This window comes from Lissotriton vulgaris, chromosome 5 (assembly GCF_964263255.1).
Source record: "Lissotriton vulgaris chromosome 5, aLisVul1.2, whole genome shotgun sequence".
NCBI lineage: Eukaryota > Metazoa > Chordata > Amphibia > Caudata > Salamandridae > Lissotriton > Lissotriton vulgaris.
This window is the reverse complement of record NC_141693.1, coordinates 985,502,403-985,522,089: the sequence shown is the minus strand read 5'-3', so window position 1 is coordinate 985,522,089 and position 19,687 is coordinate 985,502,403. Positions and strand designations below refer to the sequence as shown.

At 41.8% G+C, this 19,687-nt stretch overlaps 1 protein-coding gene across 2 annotated transcripts in view; it reads right to left on the bottom strand.

Moving 5' to 3' along the window:
* ENTPD1 (ectonucleoside triphosphate diphosphohydrolase 1) overlaps positions 1–19,687 on the bottom strand; it is a 346,298-nt gene that overhangs the window by 96,292 nt on the left and 230,319 nt on the right. For both annotated transcript variants that reach the window (XM_086922582.1, XM_086922583.1), the window contains exon 3: positions 1,473–1,590. In XM_086922582.1, coding sequence (XP_086778708.1) covers positions 1,473–1,590 — 118 coding nt within the window. The remainder of the gene's footprint in view (positions 1–1,472; positions 1,591–19,687) is intronic.

Below are 19,687 nucleotides of genomic sequence, written 5' to 3'. Positions count from 1 at the left end.
GTGCCCTGAAGCAAATCCTGTGGGGAAGCAATCCTGGGGGATTCCAACAATCTACTCTTCTTCAGAAAAGGAGATGGAACCTCAGTTTCAGACCCACGCTTCTGAGAGGATTTAGAAATACCAGATGACAAACTTTCTACCTCAGAAACCACAGACTCTGAAGTCTTCAACTTCTGTAGCCACAGAAGGAGACGGGCCTCTCTATCCCTCAGAGTCTTAGGAGGAAAAGTGCGACAGTACTTACAGTTTTTAACTTCGTGGTCTGGGTAGAGACAGTAAATACATTTACTGTGTGGATCCTCATGAAAAAGGCGCAGTTTACCACAAGAGGGGCAAGCTTTAAACAAAGATTTCTTATTTGAAGACATTTCTTGAGAAATAAACAGCTAGAGTTGAAAAAAAACTGAGCAGAGCTCAGGGAGACTCCCTTCACACGACGTGCAGTAGAAAATCCGAGGTCTTGGGCTTCTGAGGAGAAGGTTCTAGAGGGAACTGCAGCCTGATTGGCTGGAATTTGGACCAAAACATAATGACACTGATATGTTACCAAGTTGAGTTTCTCCCTTAGGCTTTTCTATGGGCCTATTCAGTTCTATGGTACTTTTGAGTTTACTGTATATTATTTATATAAGTATATGTATTTTATAATTATAATAATTGTACTTATATATGCATATATCACTGCTATTTTATGTACCGTGGGACTCACACTTCGACGACGGAGAATATTCAAGCATGTGAATCTATGAAAGACACCCCTAATACTGGGGAACTGATGGTCCAGTTTGCTTTCCCTAGGGAGAGGTGACAGCACAGAGGTCTTCCCCAAGTGACTGCCCTGACCTTGACAAGACTCCTGTAATTTTATAGAGTTTTCTGACTGAAATGGGGATGGGTTTATGGTGCCTCATAATTTGAAAACTCTGGTATAAACTACCAATGCTTTGCTACAGTTGAAATTGAAGTTCTTATTTGCGTCTATAATTACCTTAATTGTGTGGAGAAAAAACAGAAGCAAATGGTTTAACCTTCCTTTAACCAGTGTTGCTACAATGGCGTAAAAAGGAGTTAAGAGGCTTGTGATACAGGAAACAAATGTCTGGAAAAGATCTTACCAAGTAAGCATGAAAACATTTTCATTAGGTCCTGGATTTGCCAGGTGGGAGTAAATGTGTTTCGTGGTCAAATACATATTTGTTGCATCAGTCAGAAATGTTGAGTTAACAGCTTAATAAGAGTTATTGAGCGATTTAGGGACTTTCACCTTGTCATCTCACTCTTCTGCATGCCTTTTACACCATTCTTGAATGTATTGAATTGTAAAGAATGCTGAACAAACATTTATGACAAGAGTATCGAAAAAGCCACAACGAGGGAAGAGGATATGCACATCACATAATAGACATATTTTAAAACATATTTCTGGTTGACATAAGGTTCCGGCTTTTTTCTTGATGAAATGTTTCTCTTACCATCAACTTTACACATGTCTACTTGCTTCACCACTCCAGTGTCATTCTCCTTCTCCGCTGGCCATTCATATATATATAGGTTGGTGTGGGAGGAGCCAGCGTCCAGCACAATTCCATACTAAGGGGGAAGGACAAAAGCAACCAGTCACTTGAGACTCTTCCTAAATTACCCACATTATGAATGTTGCAAGAATACAATACAAAAGTAAAAGCAGCTACATTTAAAGAATGACCAAATGACAGACTAATAGATCTGGCTCCAATGTCATAAATGGCGTTAGCATACATTTCATGCACAAATATTATTTATCACATTAAAGCCTGTCCTACTGGATTTGACAATGCTGGTGAAAAGCAGCAAAATATTACTTCCTGTGTAGGAGTATGTAAGAGAACATTTTAATTTATTAAAAATGTGTGCTTAATATTATGAATATTTCCGCACTAAAATATTGCACTTTCGAAGAACTGGGTTTTCCTATTCTTGTCACCTAGGCCTCAATTCCATCTTGTTTCTCTAAACGTACCCTTGAGCAGGTTTTAATTTCTTACTCTGACACCGAACATAACAAAATGTGCACTGATGCTCTGTATTGACATACTGGTCTCGAAGAGCTACAGAGGAAGACTTTAGAACATTAAAGGCGCTTTCTGCCTGCATCATTGCTTATGTGATTTCAATTGTTTTAATAATAAGATTTGTACTGCCACATCCAGTGGTTAGGTCAGATTAGAGCACATTAATACTTATTTAGGGAGTAGTGGTAGCAAAGGGCTATAGGTGACATTTTATAATTCTGTATTGTGATAGGTCCAGCTTTACTCACCTTATGGGGACTGTACAATTTCTATTGACTTCTATAGTGAATGTGCTTATTAAATCTGAAGCGTTAGGAAGTGAGCCATGTCTTCTGACTTCCTAACTTAAGAGACTGAACCCTTGTTAGTTTGTCTCATACTTAGGACTTAAAATATTGTTGTCTTGACTCAGTGTCACACTATTGCTGCACTTGATTGAGCCTGATGCTAAATTCCCTATGTTAATTTCCTAAGCAATCCTGAATAACTATATATTTTTCCCTTCTGTGTTGATTTTGATATAAATCTTCCTGGTTTCTAAATCCACTGAGTTTAAAGCTTATTTATTGATTATGCGGATTCATTTGCTGTCAGAACAGTTATCTGGTAGGACTCGTTGCCCCATATGTTTGTGAGGTCAACCAATACACAGATGTATGATAGTACAACGCGATAACTTTGATCGCGGTAATTTACATTGCGGAATTTACAACGCAAGTCGTTACGACTTGCGTTGGAGGGCGCTGATTGAGGATTATTCTAATTTTCTATTCTAACACCAGTCCACGTAACAGTAGGGAAGGTGTTGGAATAGAAAATTACAATATTCCTTAACCAACAGCGCCATCCAGGGTAAGTCGTAGTAACGACTTGCGTTGTAATGGCAGAGTGGTAAAGGTCGTGCGGTGTAAACACAGCGTTGTAAACGCTGTTTCCCCAAATGCACATACAAGAAAAAGAACTGAATGTGACAAACAGCATTGTTGGGGTTATTTTTCAGATTTAGAATAATCCTTTTGCATTCTAATGGAAGCACTTCTTCGAAGGTGAAATGATACAGGCCTAGCTGACAGCACGAAGTGAGAGCTGATAGCATGAAGTGAGAGAGTAATACTCCAGTGGGTACCAAAGCCCACTCTAGACATATTTTAAAGAACTGCTACAGATATGTAATCTAAACAACAGTGTTTTCAAACCAGATCATAAAAGGGAAGTTTTCCTTAACTAGATAAGCCATTGTCACAAGAAATTTAGAAAAGTCGCGTACTAATATTGGGTGCATTTTGTTATTTATGGAGATATTAATTCGGGGTGATTCGGACCACGTGGGAAGCGTTACAAAGTCTGGTGAAATGTTGTAAAGGAGTTTTTAGTGCATTTACCATTACTTTTGCATCAAGTGAAAAGTACTCCATTGTGATCTTATTAATACCAGAGCTCAAGCAAAAAGCTGGTATAATTGTTAAACCAATTGTTAAACCAATGACGTCAGAAAAAAAGACCAAACAATGCTTGCCACATTTATCTCTATATTAGCAGTAATGTCATCATAACTGATTGTGGTAAAGGTATTACCGAATTGTGGTATAACAACAAAACATCCGACATTCTGTAAATAGCTCCATAAGTGGGGTGGTACTAATTTCTCCCACAGTATGCATAAATAGCAAAATGTAGTACTAAATGTGCTTCCACTAATACCCTAAAAATGCTCTTCTAACTCTTTAAAGAGGTAAACTGGTCTGTGTTTCTCGACACCATTAAAGCCCTCAGAATGATGTCCCTGACATTATCTGGTAAATCCTCTCTAGAGTTCCTGATACCAAGGGTCTTGATAACTGTGGAGAGAGGGGTGCCAATAGAACTAACAGGATCATAAGAGGGACCCTGCGGGTTGTCTTAGAAATTAGGAATTACTGACACAAATAGTAACTGGATTCCCAGTTCCCAGGGATGGGCAGCATTAAGGAATATTGAAGAGGTTGCAGGGTTCAGGGAAGTATATTATCAAGGAGTGCTAAGGGTTTTTTGGGGTTCAGGGAGGCTTAACATTCAGTCGCAAGGGGTTTTTGGAGTCTACAGAAGGGCAGTATAAGGGCGTGTAAAGGGTTTTAAGGTTCTGGGAAGGCTACTGTTCAGGGGTGTTAAATCTGTCAGCCCTAGGGTGGGATTACCCCAACTTTTTGCATTTCTCCTCCACTTTTTCGGACCTTTTTTTGCTGGTTTTAGGACTTTAGCACAGGTCAACAGTGGTAAAGTGCACAACATGTTTGTGCTCTCTCATTTGAACATGGTAATATTGGCTTATCCCCAATTGGCATATTTAATTTATTTATAAATCCCCAGTAAAGTGGCACACTACCTGTGCCCAGGGCCTGTGAATTAAATGCTACTAGAGGGTCTGCAGCACAGATTGTGCAACCCACTTAAGTTAAACAGGTTTCTGGCCTGCCATTGCAGAGTCTGTGTGTGCAGTTTTAAACCGCTGTTTCATCCTGAGAAAAAAAAAACTTTTCCCAGGCCCAAACCTTCCTTTTAATACATTTAAGTCACTCCTAGGGGAGGCCCTGGAGATCTCAGTGGGCAGGGTGCAATGTATTTAAAAAGTATGACATGTACTTTTTGAGTTTGACATGTCCTGGTAGTGAAAAACTCTTAAATTCGTTTTTCACTAGTCCAAGGCCTATCTCTCCCATAGGATACATAGGAGTTGCCTTATTTCATTCTAGAAGAGTACCTTGAGTAACTTCTAAATGAGAATAGATAATTTGATCATGTTTGAGGTCTCTGAATTCACAATTTAAAATCCTAACTTATGGTGCAGTCGGATTTTAAGTTGCAATTCTGTAAATATTACTTTAGAAAGTTTACTACGTAAACCAGAGGTTGTGCCCTTCAAAGCCAGCAAGGCTGAGCCCCTATAGGTTGAAAACATCCAATTATTGCCAGAATTTACTTGCCTTTTACACACACTTAGTTGCCTTCATGACCACTAGATTTAACAGCAGTGGTCACCATTTATTTTTTCAATCATTACTTATAGCATTTTTTCAGAAAATCATCACACACAAAAAAACAGTATGAACAAATCTGATTGTTTACAATACATTACACCCACCCAACATCGCTGTTCAACCAAGATATTGGACAAAAAAACCCCAATAAAAATATAAAAACTATACAGAAAACAAATATACCAGTTCTGAATTTTGATAGTCCAAATAGGAGGTTTAAGTTCTTTACACAAAAACAAGTATTTATACACTCCTTATTCAATGGGAAAAGCAACCTGACAATGATGCACTGACAGAACCAGGGGTATTGTTTGCTTCATTTTAAATCCCTTCCAGGCGGATTACCATTGGCAATTTTTAGCACTTGTTGGTTGCAGCCCGCTTTGCCTTCGGAACCGCCACTGCGCAACGCATCCTAGGCAGAGCTCCTCAAAACAAATACATTGCCTTGGACTCCGCGTCGCATCCTCAACATCGGACTTCGCAGCGCAAGCCCTGTCTACGGCATCCTTTACGTTGACGCAATAGGACCTCACACTGCAGCCTCGATGCATCTCGGAACAGATGCATTGCCTCAGCAGCACAACATATCTTCGACGCGGATTCACACAACACTTTGCGAATAGGATTGAAGGTACGTTTATTCAGTGAGCCTAACTGGGTCCCTGTAGCCGGTCGGCACTCCAACGCAGTTGGGCTGAACTTGTAACTTTGCCCCAGTCCAGCGCAACCAGATATCCACAGTTGGTGCTTTTTGCCTTTTGGCCCTAGTTTCTCTAAAAGCTTTAAAATTCAATGTCTTTGGTTCTGCTCATTGGATTTCTGTCGTTCTGGTCTTGTTTTGTTGAATAAATTACGCTATTTTCCGGCTCCTTTTGTGGTGTTTTTGCTTTGTTAGTGTCTGAAGTGTTGCACAACTACTTTACACATTGCCTCTCAGATACGTTTGACTGCTCTGTGCTAAACTACCAGTGGGTTGAGCACAGGTTAGTTGGGGGTATGCTTGTGCCTTACCCTGAAAAGGATCATGGTTGCTGCTTGACCAGGGATCACACCCTAGTCAACAAACAACCCAATTTCTTACAAAGGGCAGTAAGGTCATTTTTTTTAGGTAAGAGAAGTGTAGCATTAATGGGTGGTAAGGGTTTTTTACAATTTAGTGAAGGGTAGCATTATGGAGTAGTAAGAGTTTTACGGTTCAAGAAGGGATAGTGTTAAAGAATATTATGTTTTTTTTTAGGATTTAGGGAAGGGTAGCTGTAAGAGGTAGCAAGGTGTTTTTAGGGTTCAAGGAAGGGTAGCATAAGGGTTCACGGATGGGTGCTTTGAAGGAGTAGCAAGGAGTTTTTAGGTTTCAAGGAAGGGTTGCCCTAAGGGCTAGTTAGATGTTTTTAGGGTTTAGGGATGGTTAATGTTAACAGTTAGTAAAGTGCGTGTAGGGGTCAGGGAAAAGTAACATTAACAGGCAGTAAAGAGTTTTTAGCGTTCAGGTAAGGTAGCTTTAAGGGGTAGTAACAGATTCTTAAGGTGCAGGGATGAGTAGCATTAAGAGGTAGCAAGGGGGTTTTAGGGTTCACGGAAGCGTAATATTAATGGGTAGTAAGGAATACTTAGGGTTCAGGGATGTTAACATTTGAGTTATTAGGCATTTACAAGGTTCGGGGAAGGGTAGCATTAAGGGGTGATAGGGATTTTCTTAGGTTTTGGGATGGGTAACATTAAGGGGTAGTAAGGGTTGTTAGAGTTCAACAATGGTCATTTTAAGGTGTAGTAAGGGTTTGTAGGTTTCAGGAGTAGGTAGTGTTAAGAGGTAGTAAAGGTCTGTAGGGCTCAGGGAAGGGGAGCGATAAGGGGTTTATGAGTTTTTTAGGGTTCAGAGAAGGTAGTGTTAAGACATGGGTACTTGCAAACATTTTCCTAGAGTCAGTCAATATGGTCTATGGCGTGACCAAGGGGCACATTGATGTCAGGAGGGTGCGGGGCAAGGGGGGGGGGGGTGTAAGGTGGGTATAAAGAAAGTGAAATATTCATATGGAATGGAGAGTGAGTTGTGGAGTTATTTTGAAGGTTTCATTCCGTATTGCCCCCCTAGCCTACAGAGTCATAGATTTAATAAGACTGTGCTAAGCTGTATCTGAGTCGCTAACCTTCTATCGCACCTGTGAGTAAGCATTCTCTGCTTGCTGTTGCTCCCTTTGGCGAGTCAAGATTACGAAGGAAGTAACTTGATTGAATTGGAATTAAATATTCTTAGCACTCACAATCTCCTTATGCTAGGAATGCTTAGAAGCAGGCTCACTCATTGTAGCAAGTGCTATAAACAATCATTGACAAATGACCTCCAAGAAGGTGTGCAATTCACCGAGATGGGCAGACACAAACACCCAACCTGCACTGCTACACATTGGACAGTGGTTGAATTTTAGCCATGGCACTAGGTGACTTGACGTACAATTCTTGCATTACGACTTTGCTAAAATATGCTGGTTGTGAACTTGCATTACGACTTTGCTAAAATATGCTGGTTGTGAACTTTTCTTTAAAGTCTGGGAAGGTTCCACAGCACAGTGGCAAGTCTGGTGAGAGTAATCCGAGGCTGACCATTGGAACCATTCACACTCTGGCTTTTGTAAAATTACACAAATGGAATCTATGGGCCCAGAAGGCACATTTATTTTAATAATCTCAGCCACCTCTTGTGACAAATTATGCACCCTTGGGTAATAACTTTCAGACAGTGGTGTAACGATAATTGAGGGGGCCCCCTTGCCAGGTACGTGGAGGGGCCCCCTCCAGATTCTATTGGGAGCACTCAGGCCGAAGTGCAGTGCTGAGGGGGCCCCCTTGAGCTTGAGGGCCCCACGCACTGCGGGGGATGCGGGGGCCTTTGTTACTCCTCTGTTTTCTGATCATATTTGTCTGCTCCTTTTTAGGTCAAAGCCTACCTGACATCACAGCAGTCTGGTTTGCTAACAACTTCTTGGGGACATGCTGAAAACATCCATAGGAATGTATTCCACCTGTTGCTCCTCATTGGCCTTGTGGCTTGTACTCACATTTGCTCTCTTTCTATTTGCTGACTTTGTTTTAGGCTGGCCTGCTCGAGTTCCTCCCTCGTGTGGAGCATAGCCTATTTACTGTTTTCTTTCACAAGTGTGTGTTTTCTGTACATAGGCCTATAAGTCATGTTTTTACTTGTCACATTGGCTGTGCTTTCAAAGATCGAGGTTAAATGTCAGGCTCGGTCTTTGACTGAGCATGATGTTTACTTTTTTTCTCTGACTTCAAAGTGAGAAGATTTATGTGACAATTCTGCTGTGAAAGGAAAGGCTTTTTTTCTAGTACGCAACTTTTAAATGTCTGGAAATAAAATGTGCAGATATTTCAGAATATATCAGAATTAGGAAAGCACACATTAAGGACTTTTTGGGGGGTAATTCTTAAGTGAAGTGCAAACAAATATTTTAATACGACCAAAACAAATCAACAGCTATGTGATGATATGATGAGATTTCCACACATTATCGTTAGAGCTGTTTACTTTTATCGGTAAAGCTGAATATCAGTGCAATCGTAATGGTCATTTCAATTGAAAATGTTGTGTGAAATGGCAGTGTGCTACCAAACCATGCATACTCCACACTACGCTACTCCACAAAACTCCACTCTACGCCACTCCAGTCCATTCCATTCCATTACACCGAATTTCCCTCTACAAGCCACTCCATTCAACACCACTCCACTATAAGACATGCCAATCCACTCTTTGACATGCTAGTCCACTCTGTGACCCTCCACACTACGCCCCTCTACATTAGGACACAACACTCTGCTATACTCTATGACACTCAACCCTAAGACACTCAGTGCAACTCCTGTGCCAATTTACTCCACTCTATTCTGAAACATTACAACACTCTAGGCCACTCCACTTCACAACACTCCACTGCATGCTACTACACTCTAAGACACTCTACAATACCACGCTCCATGCCATTCCACTCTATGACACTCTATTCCAAACTATGCCCCTCAACCCTACGACAATCAACTCTAAACACTGCACTCCACTCTATGCCACTCACCTCTACTCCACGCTCCTCTACACTGCTCCACTCCACATCACTCCACTCTACACCACTCACTCTGCTCCACGACACTCCACAATCCTCCACTCTATGCCACTCTATGACACTCTAGACTACTAACTTTTAGCCATGCTAAACAGCAGCCACTCTGGTGTACAACATGGCTAAATAAATTGACAAAGCCAATAGCTTTGGCCTAGGTGAAACTTATTGGCTTTGCCAATGCCTGTTTTAACAGAGATAGGAAACATTTAAATCAGACTAAACACTGGTAATTTGCATGTGATAAGAAAACAGAACTGTAACCCAACAATCATTTTATTTTACCAATGGGGAGAGAACACCTAGTCTCTAAAATATGGTCTAGTGATAAAGTTGCGAATCTTGCAACAAAGGGCCTTGTACTATGGTGTTGGTACTCCTGCTTCACCAACTTGTTTGATGATAGTAAAATCATATCCTTGTAAATGTAAATACGTATTTTACAAAACAAACGGTCCCCAATCAGTGCGCGCTTATATCCCCGGGTGTTATGTTGAGGTTAGACCCTACCTATCACGGTGACAAAGGCCATTTCTTGGCTGAAACGTTGGTGGTGGTGGAGGTGGTGTTTATGATGCTTTAATAAAAGCTATCAAATCTTTACAACTTCTAGAGTGCTTTGAAACCTTTGTTCCAAGAGGTAAATACGTATTTGTAAAGCGCATACTACTCACACTTACGGGTCTCAAGGCGCTGGGGGCTGTCGTGGAAATTAAGTGAGCCATTGCCCAGAGTCACATGATGCTGGGCGAAGCTGCCGCCGGAGCCGGGGATCGAACAATGAACCCTGGGCTCCGAAGTCAGCTGCCCTGGCCTCTGCACCACACCTCTACTTGTACCCCATCTGGAAGATGTGCTGCTGGACTGCCATACAAGAGAGGAGGTGTAATTATCAGGCTGGAAACACAAGGATCAACTGACTGAGGGCCACATGAAAGTCAAATTAAGAAATGGATCTTGTTCAGGACCTCGAGTAGTCCGCAATACCAATTTGGTGGGACTATATCTGCAAAGAAGATAACCATATGACGTCACAGACTTTAGGACAAGTTAAAGTCATCTAAGGACTCGGCCTACCAGTGACTGGGCATGACTCTTTCTCTGCCCAACTAAGTGGAAGACAGTTTACCCCATTCCTGAAAGGGTCATGAGAATTTCTTCATTGCACCTTGACTCTTGAGGAGAGTCCCAAAAGCTAGTGATGGTCACAATGAATCTGGAACGGTTTGTCATTACAATTAATTGGACCTATGTCTTTACTTCATTTTCCCCCATTTCCATGGCTGCCTGCTACACTGAATTTCTGTAGACCCTTTGTCTAGTTTCCGGTTGGTTTATGAGTAGCACCCCTAATGTCTTCCAAGATCATCTTAGGAGGCGGGGTACACTATTGAGAGTGGGCAGGATTTTACCAACACTGGCCGGCTGAAGTACACGCTCTATAGGCGAACACAAAGAAATGCTAGATAAACTAATGGTGCATTATCTTCATTGTAGCAGCCCATAAACTGCGCTGCAAGACACATTTGTGACAGGCCTTGGCGTTACAGAGGCAAGACCATTATAATGCGAAGAACCCTGACGGACTGCTGTCATCGAGTTATTATCAAAATTACTATATTGTTTTTAACATTATCAGGCTATCAGTATAAAACGTAATACTTCACTTTGATTTAACAATCGTATTTGCAACTTATCGGTGTCGAATAACAATGCAAGTTATTTTTTTACTTCTATAAGTTGTACAATCTTTACGGTTTCTTTAATATACATAATTTAACTGCCCTTCAGTTTCAAAGTGTAAAAAACGAAATTATTTTGAAAAGTAACAGCTGTAACTAGACTCTGAATTCATTTGCCATTATTGAGTCATACCGAATGCGTGCTCCGAACCAACTGTCAACTGACTCGCGTACAGTCACAGAGTCGACAGCATAAATGAAATACTTCATTCAGCTGGAGTGCAGTAGTATCTTATTACCAGGTTCTGCACCCTGGCCTATCACACCGAACCAGCTACACATGGTCTTTGAACAATACAGTAACCTCTGAGCGCAGGGTGTAGTGCCAGGACATGCACCTTCCCGGCCCTAACCAATTCAGCTGCTCAAGCCCTTGGGCTTTTTCAGTGACCTCTGGTTTAGGGTTCGACTACCGCCCATCCACACCAGCTGTACATTGCACATAGCTCATATGTCCAAGGCCTCACTGTGCAAGGACTTTTAATGTACGCAGGTGCACTGTGGATTGTTTCAGAACGGATGTTAAAACAATTATTTTGAATAGTTTAAAAATGTGTGGCTCTCAACATAAAATATTGTCTTGTAGGATTCACAAATCCAGAATAGAGAGATTTTTTTTTGGGGGGGGGGGGGTGGGGATGGGGGTTGGGGGGGGTTGTATCTACCCTCTGGACCCTCTTGTACTCCAAAGGTAAAGGGGGGATACCCCTTCATCATTTCCATGACACATGATCTGTAATGGATAGGACAAGAAAAAAATTCTGTTGCGGCCGGCCAATCAGACTATCTGAATTTGAGGACACTGCGATTGTATCAATGAATCTGCAATGGTCCAACGGAAAACCTCTTCCCTCCCTCAATTAGATTTCACTTATGTTAGTTATATTGGCGTTCTCAATGTATTTTTTTTTAGACATCTTTAACACCAGTGCGGTCCGATGTCCAACATGGATTAAAGTCAAGAAAAACCAAGTGCTATGAAGAGGCCAGCGCAGACCGTGCCATAGTTTTTTTTCCCCTTTACCTTAAGCCATGTTGCACAGCAGCCCAAGCTGCTGGTCACCATGTCCAAAAACACGTTGCCAAAGCCAATAGATTTTGTGTATGCAGGAGCCATCTGGCTTTGTTAATATTTTTGTGGCGGATGCGGGTGTCACAACATAACGGACAGAGGAAGGAAGGTCCGGCAAGCAACACGAGGGAAGTGAAAGGGAGAGAGGTTGGGGCAAGAGCACGGGTGGTGGGAAGATGGAGGAAAATGGGAGGAAGCAAGCAAAATCAGACAGTGGGGTTTAGGAGATGGGCTGCAGACACATATAGAGTTCATGGAGAAATATTTTTCTTAATAGTACCTGTGGAAGTGCATGTCCAGTGAAAGGACACTGGCCACAGACAAGACGCTGTAGTTGGTCCATGCCGGAGGCACTGACTGGTAAATATGGAAAGGAGTGTTACGTCGATGCCAACCAGTGGTAAATATTGGGAAGTATTCCCCTTCAGGCTTTTAGTCTACAAGAGATTTTGCAAGTGACAGCACAAGCTCTGTCTGCAGGTGAAACAGGAAAGCTGCACTTTGGGAACCAACAATAATTTTTGCCCCTTTGAAAGATCTTCACCAAACTCTCCACAACTGAATCAATATTTGTGCAGTTTTTACAAAAATGTTGTACGGTTTTGTCTAATGGCGTTAAAGTAATTATAAACACATAAAATGTCATTCTGAGGGGCAAATATAACTATAATTGCAGACTCCCTATCATCAACTCTCTAATGCAGGGATCACCAACCTTTTTGTGTAGTGGGAGCTACTTCCAATCAGTGAAAATCATTGTGAGCTACTGATGGCTAAGCAACTTGCGTACTGTTACCAAACATTCCCCTGGCCACCTTAATTGACTTTAAGTGTGATATCCATAGAGTCAGATACTATGGGTTGAACAAAATACTTTGAATAGTGGCACTATGACAGGGCTGCTATGTGTGTCAGTGAGAGCATGGTATTTGGGGATGTATGAACATGGGTGCGTATGATTGGGATATATGTGTATAGATGCCTAACACGGTATCTTATGCACTTGCAGCACAGAACATACCTTTTGCCATATGTGGAACCATTACATGTAAAACACGACTGGGAGAAGAATAAAGTGCTGGAACATGTTCAGCAAAAATGTTAAGAATACAGAACATTTTTCTGCACTTTCAATTTCTCACAACTAAAAGAATGGCTGTATTTTAAACGTATAAATATGGCACTGTGTCTATAAAACTATGGATTCCATAAAACATCATTTAAATGTTCTCCCATTTCCAAGTGTCACATTTAAAAACACCAAGCATCTTGCACCCAGTGTCCTGTACATATGGTGCCATATCTATAACAGAAAAATACATTTGTTTAAATGGGAGGAATTTTAAGTGAAGAAACATGCTTCCTAAAACATTACAAGCCGTATTGCAAGTCTGGCGGTCCATATACCGCCAGACTCACAGCATGGACGGTCCAGTCACCGCTGCACTGACAGTCCGACATCCATATTATAAGTTTGGCTGTCGGACCACCATTTGACCACCGCAACTGCCAGAGAACTGCGTTTCCTGGTCGTGGTGTGGCGGATAGGGGCTCAGAATATGCTGGCAGTGCTGCTGTTGCGCCGCCATGCATATTTTGAGTTTACCGACCGCCAGCATTACATGGCAGTCAGCACTGCCATTTAAAAGCTGGTACTGTGGTAAAAAAGGGGCCCTTAAAGGGCCCCCCTTGCCCCATGAAGGTAGGTGGATGCAGAGGGGCACATGTTGTGCCTCCCTGTGTGCAAACACCACCCCCAGTTCCAGCACGGGTAGTTTTAAAGGCTCATTGAGACTTTTGCAGTATCGCAGTGGTACCGCTACGCTGCTGCAAGACAACAATTTGTATCGTAATATGGCGGGTGGGCAGGATTCGGGTTTGGCGGTGCGGGTCGGGCAGGGATGAACCACCCTGTTCCCGCACCGCCAAACTTGTAATGAGGCCCTAAGACATAATTGGGTAATAGAAAGTGGAGAAAGAGGTTAATACTTAATGTTTCATAGAAGAAAAAAAGTTACATTACATTGCTCCCATTTGAAAAAAAGTTATAAATATTACATTTATATGCTTGCAAATGACACTTTGAAATGCGAGAAAATTAAAGTAAAGAGCTAATCATTAAGGTAACTTTTTATTTTCATTTTCTGCCATTTAAAAGCATTCATAACCATCATTTTGATCTCAGCTCCAATATTGAGTTGACAAGGACTTTTATATAGAGTTAAATGCCACAGTGTTTGAGTTCTTCACCCCTATGCTCTAGGTCATAAATCTGACGCCAGCACTGCTATCTGCAGCCTGATGATAATATGTAAAATAAACACAGCCTTTCCTTAACTTTAAAAGAAATATGTGAAACTGTGGTTATTAAAAAATGAACTCAAGGTTACAATATACTCTGAAAGTGTCTGGGAGCTACTGGTAGCTTGTGTTCAACTGGTTGCAGACACCTGCTCTAATATAACCACTTTTCATGAACAGAAAGAGAATAATGCTTTTAGTTTGTATGTGTAGGTCTGTAATTTAAATTTAGAATGCAAAGTGGTCTAGGATTGAAAAGGTCAACCAAAAGCGCTATGGGCCGTGTTCACTCTTGCTCCTAGAGTTAGCAATGCAAACCTACAAATGACTGATTTATAAGCAGCCATGGTGTGCTGAAGTTTGATGTCTTATCTGCTTTTCCTCTGGTCACAAAACCTTGAAGTATTAACATGATCTACGTGTTACACTTGTATCTGTAATATCACCACGTTGTTTATTGCACTCGGTCTGATGGTAGCGTAAAGAATGAATAACCCCAATTTATAGACATAACTTGAGATTTGAAGATGAGAACACCAAACTGCAAGTGGTGAACTGGCTCCAAGATCCCCAGATTACAGTTGATGTTAAATGCCAAATACCCTGCACAATCGGAGTGAACTATGTATGGTTTACATGTGTTCATTTCTCTTACAGTATTTTTGTTATAAATAATTTCGCTAGTTTAATTAAAATATTTACTCTGAATAGGTGATTATCTTGTTTTTCCAGTTTCCTTCATTTTCCCTTTACTTATTCTATTATCATTCTAACATTTTGTGATTTTTGAAGGTGTCCGCAAAAGTTGCAGCTCTACGCTTTCAACTTTAACTTTATTTACATATACATATTTTAGCAGGAATCTAGTCGCAATGGTGCTGCAAAGATTTCTTGAATACGTAATTAGAGGGCAAGTGTTGTGAGATGTGCCACGACTTCTTTAACACCATCCATGCTGGCGAGGAACTCAGCTCGTCATGGAGTACAGCTGAGCTGTACTCTTGACGAGCTGAGCTCGTCACGGCCGTTGGAACGTTCGCATGCGGGGCTAATTTCCCCGCTGTGCTGAACGTTCTAAAAACGGCTCAGCTCGTCATGAGGGCAGGTCCGCTGTGCCTCATGATGAGCTCAGCTCATCACCAGCATGGGGAGCTGCACGCGCCCCCTCCCCCCGCACAGCGGGGGGGGGGGGGGGGGGGGGGGTGAACACCCCGCAGCGAAAGGGTTAAGATGCCAAGGATCTGATCCTCCACTGCAAACCTGAGACAGTTACATGCTTCAAGGCATACCCCTGGAAACCTTTCATGACTTTGTAAACTCACTTAAAATCATACATGTACGTCTGCATGAGAAAATCAGCAGCAGATCATCGAATGCACTTTGCTTCTCCAACACCACTAGAAATTATGAGAATATTTCATCACCTTCCAGCCCTGGAAAGGATATTTATTCAGAGCTCTGACAGCAGTAAATCTCAGACCTGTTCTAAGCTGGGCAGCTCACAAATTTGACTACCCGTAACAATGCAACTTTGTTGGCGTCCACAGACTTAACTTACAGGCTATGCCCGCAATGTAATCTCTACTTCCGTCCAACAGTAGATTTACTTATAAAAAAGTATTTACAGTACAAAATCAGCTTTTGAGAATAGCAAAAGCGATTTGGTGCTTGTAAGAAGCATATTTGCATGTGTAAGTCAAACGGACAGACACACAATAGAATCTAATTCCTGGACTTTAGGGACCACATCTGTTTGCAGAAGGCAGTCATAATTCACCTGTAAATCAATTTTTATCTCTGAAAGACATGTTTATAGAAAACTGGATCCCACGGGTTCCCGCATATGGCAAATTAGAAACCTTTTGTACAGTATACAAGTAGTGAAATAGGAGTGTACAAAGTGGAGGTTTTTTTTTGCTAAAAAAAACTAAAAACTCACCAACTTATTATTCCAATGCCCTCCAATGATTTTACCTTGGGGACCTAGGGAAAGGTGTCAGGAAGCGGGGCAAAGGGTAGTGCCTGCCATTTAGTCTAGTAGTCCAAGTTAGGGAAAGCAGTACTTTGAAGCTGCCCATGCTGAGTGACCTACAGAGAAAGAAATGCTTGCGGTCATCACGGAGTGTTGTCATGGACTGGACTCAGGCTGCACGCCCAGAGGACAAACTGTAGTAGTGCACTGGCACTAAACTCCGATTTTCCACAGTGCACAAACTAGAGTGTTGAGAGACAGCCACCATCTTGGATTTTCAGGTATAACTTTACTCACGGTTAACAATATACTTTGCTAGGTAATCATGTTATAATGTTGGTAGACCTCACTATATGGATATCAGATAGCAATTACCACGGCCTACTGTTCTTTTGAGATTTGGGTGATAGTGAAATATCCTGAAGTTTGGTATTATTGAAAATGAACTTTGAATGCTTACTTGAACATTTATTTGAACTCTTAAGACTGGGTTGTGAGTGGTGCTAAAACATCTGTAAAGGAACAGGGCAGACTCGAAGGACAATTGGATATGTATATATTTTCTTTGATGCTGTGCACAGGGTATACGATTTCAAGCCTGTGTATACACTGCAAAGAGTAGGGAACATCATGTGTAGGGGTATTCCTTATTTTTCAGTTCGACAGACTCAAGTTGAAACTTTGTTACTTTCTAAAAGAGTATATAGGGGCCGATTCCGATCTCGGTTGGAAAGCACTCCGACCAAGCCGGATCCGGGGTGTTTTCCGACCGATCCGGACTCCTGCAGTTCGACCGAGCGAGTATGATGCAGCTGTATGCTGTCGGACTCGGTTCGGTCGGACTCCCATGGAAGTCAATGGGAGCCGATCGTACGATGCATACGTGGGCTCCCATTGACTGAATAGGTACGTTGCGGACAAGTGTGCCCCCTACAGTGGGTACGCGTTGGTGCCATCCGCACCGTACCTGCCTGTGTTGGGGAGACCCATGACGAAGATATAAGTACTAGACCCGAGGATCTCACTTTTACTAAAACACTTTGAGTTACTGCTATAGGAAGGTAGTTGCAGTTTATTTTTAGTTAATATTTGTTTGCACAAAGAATCTTTCCAAGAACACTGGTCTGCTCTTCAATTACTAGAGTTTCCCTATCCTCTAAGGGGGTACTTCCTAGGACTTCGTCCAAGCACTTACTAGCAAGAGCATTAAACAATCATTTAACGCCGTTAATTGTCTCCACTCTAAAGAAAGGTATAAGCGAGCATGTGTCCAATGAGAACACAACGGAGGCATCTGAAGTTCAGCCAGCAGCGCCGAGGATGCTAAGCTGTAAGGTTAGTAAACAGGAACCATTATCTGTTAACAGTACTGACTCATCTGTGTATGCAAGCAAGCAATACAGAGCATACAACGACTATAATGACGTGCTGGTTTGGTTATGTAATGAAGACGGACGAATCCCTACACAATAACTATACCCATATGCAGCCCCACTTCCGATGACTGCCGAGCAAAGGTACTACTTTCGGCTGAACTAACAGCAAAACACTGAAGATACCCAAGCAGGTTAGATGTCCAGAGTGGCCATAACAGGAAACATACAGCTACCATACTGCATCTGCCGCCACAATCTTCTATCAACAGTCCGCCATGGAACTCCGCCGCAACCACAAGCAGCATACTGAACCCATATGCAAGCTCTGGCAAAGGCAATGTGTCTCTCCTTTGGGACCGCTTGCCTTTGTCAATGGTTTTTAGCCAACTGTACAGCATCCACGATGCAGTGCAGCATGGCCCAAAATAAAAGTAAAATATAAAGGTGTTGTTGATGCCAGTAATATATATATTTTTTTTTACAGATTTGAATCGGTAAATTAAAAGAAATATTTGAGTAGCACAAAAGCGTTTTTCCGAAGTGAGGATAGGGGAGCAACACAGAGGGTTTGGTGGAAGGGAAATAATGCAGAAAACGGGTACAAAATAGAGTGCATGGGTTTAGATGAGTGGCAATAGCCGAGAGAGTATGAAGGCATGGGTTGGGAGCAAGCAACACAGAGGATGGGGTGAAGAGGAAAAGCAATGGGTGAGAAAGAAACGAAGTGATTGGAGGAGAAGCACACAATGAGAAAGCAAAGGGGGAAATGCACAGGTGCAAGCATACCCAGAAGGGGGTGGGGGGGAACGCACGGCTGATAGAAAACGCAACACAGAGTGCAGGGTTGGACAAAAGCACACAAGGAGACACCTGAAAAACACATGCAGTCCCAAGGAGTTCTTAGCCCAAAAGAAAACAACTCTGCTTGAAGAGCAAGTAGGGCAAGCATAGAAGCAAATCAATTAAAAAACATGGTAAAGTTGCTATGCTTCATGGGAGAGACAAATAGAAGACTGACAAGCTGGGGTACGAACAAGAAGTAAGCAAATCAGTGACAGGAAAGCCAACTAATGGTAAGCCATTTGCAGGCTCCTAGCCTCTGTGTGTTCTTGGTAATCCAACAAAAGGTGTTGCAAAGGACAGAGTGTGCTGTTTAGTAGGCTAAAATCAACAAAATAAAAAATAGAGGTACATACTTCAAGTAGTGTAAATATATGTTTGGGAGAAGTCAATGGGATTTCTCAATGTGATAGAGACTTGGGGTTATTCAATAAAACGATTTGAGAAATTCAGAAAAAAAGCATTTTTGTGCATGTTTCTCTAGCGCTACCAAACGCAGCATAGTGACCACACATTATAGTTGGGCAGGGCATTTACTTCATTTTGTTGAGGGTGATATTACATCCATTTCATTGCAGGGTCGGAATCACGAAAATAAAAACGCATTGCATGAATCAAAGAAATATCAAGAAGCTTAATTCTTCCCCTTGGTGAAAATATGGCATTCTGAAAAGAAAAAAAACATCAGTCTGGCCATACCTCACAAGGATAAATATTTAAATAGCTATATTAAATCCCTACGTGGCTCCAAACGAATCACTGAAGGGGTGCTTACACTCATCAGCTGTTACTTATAGGTTTGCGGTACAGCAGAGTCATTGACGTACCAGGCAGCTGCAGACAGCGTTTATGTACTGATTGCTTGCATCTCGTAAAAGCCCACGAACAACCTTCACTTCTTTTGAGAGTGGTGTCCGGCCCATATCTGGGCTGCGAAGTTCTTGATGAGTATCGAAAATAGCGTTTTTGTATTTTTTTTACAAATAGATTCGCATTCTAGGTACTCCCCCCAATTTACTGCATGAAAAAGATAATTGCCTGCAAAGCTCGTTAAAATGTTCGTTTGCAAGGCCATTTAAAAATGAACTGGCTGTTTTTTTTTGTTCCATTTCACGTCACAGCAATTTGCAAACCCCCTGAGCTTGTGTGCCAAAAAACATTAAATCTCCAAGTAAACGCCTAATAACCC